Raw genomic sequence first — 5863 nt, 5'->3', positions numbered from 1 at the left:
CGTATAAGAAGAGAGCATGTGACGTCCAGAGGACGCTGACTGAGCGATGAGTAACGCTGAGTAAGGGAGCATAATCGACATAAGGTCAGATAGTCCATGGCTGAGTAATGCGAGTAATCCGGACGCTGTCTAGAATAGTCCGGAACATCGTAGAACGTACCAGAATCATGTGGAGGGATGGCAGGATGCCAAGTAAGTACAGAACAAAAGAATGTACGTATATGGTAAGTAGGAAAGTCCATGCTGGCGTATGGTAGACGCACAGCCACTATCACTGCCACTCCCGGTCCGGCACAGCCGTAGACACAGAAGTTCAACATTGAACACGCAGGCCGCGCGGACGAAGGCGAAAGTGTAGGCGTGCGGTAGCGCTTGCGCAAATTCTGGGCACCGGGCCCGAAGATGAGAAGAGGAATGGGGTCGTGCAGGTCGAGGAAGAGAAACCGAGATATGATCGCGTTGTGGGTGCTCGGCCATACGGTAATGGACAAATGGCTTAGCTTCGAACCGGACGTTCAGGGAGGAGGTGCTCCATCTCGAGTAGATCATCTTCGTGTAGCTTAATGGCTTGCTGGAGCTCCGAAGTAGTTCGATAGATGCGGGGGGTAAGAATCGTGTTCCAAACTCGCGGGGCGCCTGCCATGATGTCGGAAATGAGCTCGCTTTCGGAGTTCTCGTATGCGAGTTCGAGCAATTCACGCTTACGGATGAAATACTGACTCGGGAGTTCCCGTGGGCACCCGCTGTCCCTGTATCGTATGGCGAGAGCCTGCTTCCTGGTCTTCTCCATCCACGACCTGTTCATGAAGTAGTCGCCGATCTGATTACGGATATATTCCCAGTCCTGTTCACACGCTTCACGTACATGCTCGGGAAGGGAAAAGTACCATATCTCAGCATCGCCTGTCAGCCTTTGAGGTACTACCATACCTAGTTGCTGACGGATAGTAGCTGACTTCTTAGCTATGGAGTTGACGCGAATGATCCATCGCGCGAGCGTGGCGGTATCGCCGTCCCATGTCGGTACAACGTCCATCTTGAGCTTGAAATCAAAATGAGCTTCGAATGTTCGACGAGTGGACACGAGAGGGACTGACACCTTCTGTGGCTCCCGCGATTGCGCGCGACGGCGTTGCGAAGGTTGACGTCTGCGGGCAGTAGAGTCGCTCCCTTCGTCGCTACTTGAATCGCTTGGATCAGGATCACTACCAGCGGCGCGTCGGTGCCTAGTGTATCGCGTTTCGTGCGGTGACCTACGTGGTGCTTCGCGTCGCTCATCCTGCGAGTTTCGTCCCAATCGTCTTGGTGGGTCGCGTTCATAGCTAGAGCCGTCGTAGCGGCGCCGCCCGTGATTGTCAGGGTCCTGCTCGGCGGTCTTCGTCAGTTTGAACAGTTGCTTGAAACTTGATGATCCCTGGAGGTCTGGTACGGGACTTGCACGGCGTCGCAAGTGGCTCGAGTAGCGGCTCGCGTGATCGTGAGGGCTTGATGAAAGCGGAGCCGCATGGTACATTTGAGCACGTCGGTCTTCTTCTGCGACAGTATGACGTCCTTCAGAAGGGGAGCGAGCACGTCGGCGGAGCTGTTGGTTGACAACGTCGGTCTTGCGATCTTCGCGGGCCGATGGGGGAGCTTTGCTGATCAGCGCACTCTCCTTCTTCAATGATGTTGAGAGATGTGGCGACGATGGCCTGTCCTTGAAAGGTGTTCGAAACGGATCGGCAGGGATTGGTCCGAGAACTTGCTTACCCTTGGGTCCGACTGCGACGTGATCCTCTTCGCTCGGTGGAAGGACCGGCCTCAGGCTTGTCTTGAAATCATAGAGTGTGGTGAGCTGTGCTAGGAAGGCTTCCACCTCGCGTCTGAAGCACGCGCCTAAGATCTCGAAGTCGTTCGCGCAAAATGCGTACCTTATATATTCGGGACCCTTTCCCCACGTCGGGAGAGGCGGAAGAAGACGCTTTTGATCCCGGAAGATGGGTTTCGCTTCGGCGAGGCGGTTTCCTAACGCATCCATTAGCTGATCGTGGTCCTCTTCGTCAATGAAGAAAGCCGGCTCCTCTGTCGTGCCATCCTTCCATACATACCCAACAACTTGATCTAAGAGTTGCAACTCCTGCTTGAAAGTGATACACTCCGACCTGCTCAATGTGAGAGGATTAGGAAGGTGCAAAACGTCTCGGTCGGGTCCGAGATGCTGGTACCCGTACGCACAGGCATCCTTCAGGCGCTCGCGCAAAATCGGGTCACCTTTGAACTTGTAGCTGGCGGTTGCGCAGAGAGGAAACAGACCGGCGGTTGGTCCACGCACCACGCGGTCGTCGTCTTCTTCGACCTCGGGCAATGGTCGAAACTGATCACTGAGGATGCAGTGCAGCTTCGAGATGTCTTCGCGATCACCGTCCAATCGACGGGAGCGATTCTTGCGAAAGGCCTTGCCCGGGGTCCTCGGAGTAGACGGCTGAGCTTGCGCGTCGTCACGACGGTCAGATGAACCTCCCTGGGTGTTCGCTGCTGCGCTCTGCTGAGCGGTGGAGAAAGACATAACTTGATAATTAGCTGGAATGAGACTGGTCGAATCGAGGGATTTCCCAGTGCGTCCACCAGTGTTGTAAATACGGTCTTACGAGAATGAGAATGAGCTGAGATAGAATCCTTCGTCGACGAGTCCTCGAGTCGAATGGGCGATAGGGCCGCTGAAGAGGTAGCGTGTATAGTAGCGCGTAGCTTACTATGCTTACTTCAACCTGTAAACAGAGCTAATCTTGTCCACTTAGAACGGCGTTAGATCACACTTAGACGCTGAGAGCGCGGGTACGTTGGATGGTAAAAAGGCTGAATTCCGAGGCTCTGAGAGCCTGTCCTTATATACATCTTGAGATACAAACACTAGAGGCTTCTACACAAGTCGAGAGATCAGACAGAAAGGTCAAAGAAAGGTTGAGCGAGAAGGAGAAAGGACGAGAGGGACAAAGGAATCAAATAGAAGGCACTCGAAACTAGTCGAATTGACCGTACGTGTCGAGACTAAGCTAACCTAGTGTCTATTGTAACGTAATCCACAACACACTCTCCTCCACCGCCCTCCCGTCCGCCATCCTCGTATCCGACGCCGCCCTCACGCGACCAAAGCACGCGGCCCTGCTCGCGCGACTCGTCGCGTACGCCCGCGGCGGCGGGTGCGTCGTGCTCGGCATGCAGCTGAGCAGCCACTTCCAGATGGGCCTCATCGGGCCCTTCTTCCGCGCATGGGGCCTCGCGTGGGACTGGGGCTCGCTCCACCGCACGACCTTCAGCCTGAACCCGGCGGGCGTGCCCGCGCCGCTCGACCCCAGCACGCTCTTCCCGGCGTGCAGCATGCAGGCGCTGCACGTGTCATATAATCATAATCGTTTTGATAATCGACCGCGAGTATCGAACCTCATAAATCTCGCGACTCGGAGCAACGGGGTATTAATCTCCGCCTACTTTTTGTTCTGTGGCGCACCTCCGACCACGCGTGCTTCCCTCACTCATGTGGCCCTGTACTCATCTCCCCATGTGCAGTTCTCAGGCCTCAGGCCTCGCAACATTGCCCGAGACCCCTAAAGCTTTTTTGTCCGCTGAATCTGCGCCAACGTCCCCCCAAACTCAACGCTGTATAGCGTGTGTAGCGACCCACCGTTTTCCGAGTCCATTTTTCCCCTTCCAATTCATATCCGTTCTGGGACCTAAGGCGGAGGACCCGCATCGCTGGATATATGCTGCAGTCACAAACCGCCGTCATATCCCTAGGATTTTTCTTGCGATAGAGAACGCCGCAACATAGAGCCGTCCTCCTCGGAAGCCGCCCGGTGCGGAGCCACCCGCCAACTGCAGAACGTTCGCTGCAGCCTACGTAATCGCTTGCAGTTTGGACGTCGGGACGCTGCTTCTCATGCGCGTCGCGGGAATGACGAGCTCGGGTGGACGTTGAGTAGAAGGACTCGGTAGATGGGAGGCGCAGGATCGGCACGGGGGCCCGCTTCTTGACGGGCGGGCGGCTTCGCGTTCTTGGGAGCGTTCCGCCGGGGCGCGTTCGGCGCAGATTCAACGGTGCTCGCATTTGTCTGCGCTGGGATCGACGGCGTTCCGGCTGGAGTCATCTAGCAGGGCCGAGTTCGCGTTTGTCTTCGTCTTCGACTTCGAGATTGATCATGGGCCGCAGCCCGTCCTTGGATCTTCCCCCACGTCTTCCAGTAGGCTGTATGCGCACAGTCAGCGTTGGAGGGCGTACGGTATGTGGCAATAGACGCACCGCGTGCGCGCCAGATCTGCGGCGCTGGAACGATCGTGTTTCGACGGACCTATACCATCAACTCAGCTCCTCCTGCAGGGGCGGCGGGCGGCGATCCGGCGCCTCCCCCAGATGCATATCCGCGCCGAAGCCCTGCACTGCCGAGCGTGTTCGCGTGCGGGCGGCGGTTCTGCGCACGCCCACAACCCCTCACTTCCGAACAGTCGAAGGCGTGCGTCATCGGGAGAGCATCCCGACGAGCCCACCCCCATGACGGCGGCACCCACCATGTCATCGAAATACAAATACCTGCTGGGCACCCTCCTCGAAGACGAGCGCAAGGTTTCATGCTGCCGTGACACAGCAGCCCGCGCTGCCGACATACGCACCCCAAACCACACCCGCTGTGCGGCACATTACACCCACCGGACGGGCCCGGGGCGTGCCCGCACCGCCAGCTCGCACATTATGACGGCACGCCTGCGAATCCGCCGCAGAAGCACGCTAAATGCGGAGATATGGAGCCGGGAATGGCGGCGCTGCTCCCGCTTCGAGTGGACGCGGGGACGGATTTGGGTCGTTGCTGGAGAGCGCTGGAAAGTGCACAAGCGCTTCTGGAGCGTTCGGACGGCCGCGAGTTGAAGGGAGGTGAGGGAGAACGCGCTGGGCGCGCGGGGGTCTGCCGGTTCTTTGATGCATTGCGTCCCGAGTCATTTTTGCTGGACGTGCGGGGGCGAGCTTGGGACACTCTTGACAAGGAGAGCATGCAGCTGTGGTCGCATGAAAGGTGGAAATTGCGGGTGCGGTTCGGATCTTGTCCAGCCACCACCAGCACTGCTCGCAACCTTGCCCTGCATGCGCACCGGACCTGGCAGGTGCACGGTTAGATTCCGGTGAGACGTTTTACCGTGGACGACTTGACGTGAGCCCTGGGCGTACCTGCTTCGAATTCTATCCCAGCGGTAGGTTATGTCGTCCGCAGAGAAGGAGAAGAAGTGCTGGCCGTGCACCACGGCGTCGTTTCCGAGTAGGGTAGTACGCCTGCCGAATTTGTGCTATGAGATCAATAATTCAGGAACGGCACGAACAGTCGAGAATGCTAAGCGGTAGGATCGCGCGCGAGCACCCACAGCAGACGTCGGCCGCTTGGAGCTTACCAGGCCGGAACTCTCCAGCCGCAGGCCCAGCAGCCTGAGCACAAGGAAGCCGCGTACCGTTCACCCTGCCAGATCTGGCAGCGCGCGCGCCAACGCACCGTCCCACATATTCCTACAGAACGACAAAGCAAGAGGAGATCGAAGTCCCTCGCGAGACCTCGCCGCGCCCTGCTCTTCGATGATCTGCAGTGCGGGGTCTGGCGCCGGCTCGAGGACGAATGCGAATGCGAAGGCGAATGCGGGCTAGCCCCCGTCGCTGTCACCGCGCGAGTGAATGGGATCTCGGGGCGGGGCGTCTGATCAGCTGGCAGCTGGATCTGCCTGGGAGGCGAGGTAGCGCGGTAAATCGTGTGCGGGGACGCGAACAGTACCTCGCCCTGGCCCGGCGTCCGTCTCCGTCGCACCGATGCGCGCCGTTCCCCATGCGCCGTGAGACGTGCGGGGGCCCCGG

At 58.2% G+C, this 5863-nt stretch overlaps 3 protein-coding genes across 3 annotated transcripts; 1 reads left to right on the top strand and 2 right to left on the bottom strand.

Annotated features, from left to right (window-relative positions):
* Positions 1 to 574: 574 nt before the first annotated feature.
* TRAVEDRAFT_85304 (uncharacterized protein) lies at positions 575 to 850 on the bottom strand (the record flags this gene model as incomplete). The annotated part of the gene is made up of 1 exon (XM_008046307.1): positions 575 to 850. A coding segment is annotated over one exon (276 nt), but the record flags the coding sequence as incomplete, so codon positions are not given.
* A 109-nt stretch (positions 851 to 959) lies between these two features.
* On the bottom strand, positions 960 to 1278 carry TRAVEDRAFT_40523 (uncharacterized protein; the record flags this gene model as incomplete). The annotated part of the gene is made up of 2 exons (XM_008045898.1): positions 960 to 1042; positions 1098 to 1278. The coding sequence occupies 2 exons, from the start codon at positions 1276 to 1278 to the stop codon at positions 960 to 962; spliced, it is 264 nt and encodes an 87-aa protein (XP_008044089.1).
* A 1917-nt stretch (positions 1279 to 3195) lies between these two features.
* TRAVEDRAFT_53406 (uncharacterized protein) lies at positions 3196 to 3588 on the top strand (the record flags this gene model as incomplete). The annotated part of the gene is made up of 2 exons (XM_008046306.1): positions 3196 to 3372; positions 3547 to 3588. 2 exons carry the CDS (start codon positions 3196 to 3198, stop codon positions 3586 to 3588), a joined length of 219 nt encoding a protein of 72 aa, XP_008044497.1.
* Between the last annotated feature and the right edge of the window lie 2275 nt (positions 3589 to 5863).

This window comes from Trametes versicolor (assembly GCF_000271585.1).
Source record: "Trametes versicolor FP-101664 SS1 unplaced genomic scaffold TRAVEscaffold_13, whole genome shotgun sequence".
Classification (NCBI taxonomy): domain Eukaryota; kingdom Fungi; phylum Basidiomycota; class Agaricomycetes; order Polyporales; family Polyporaceae; genus Trametes; species Trametes versicolor.
Note: the sequence above shows the minus strand (reverse complement) of the source record. Positions and strands in the feature narration are given on the sequence as shown.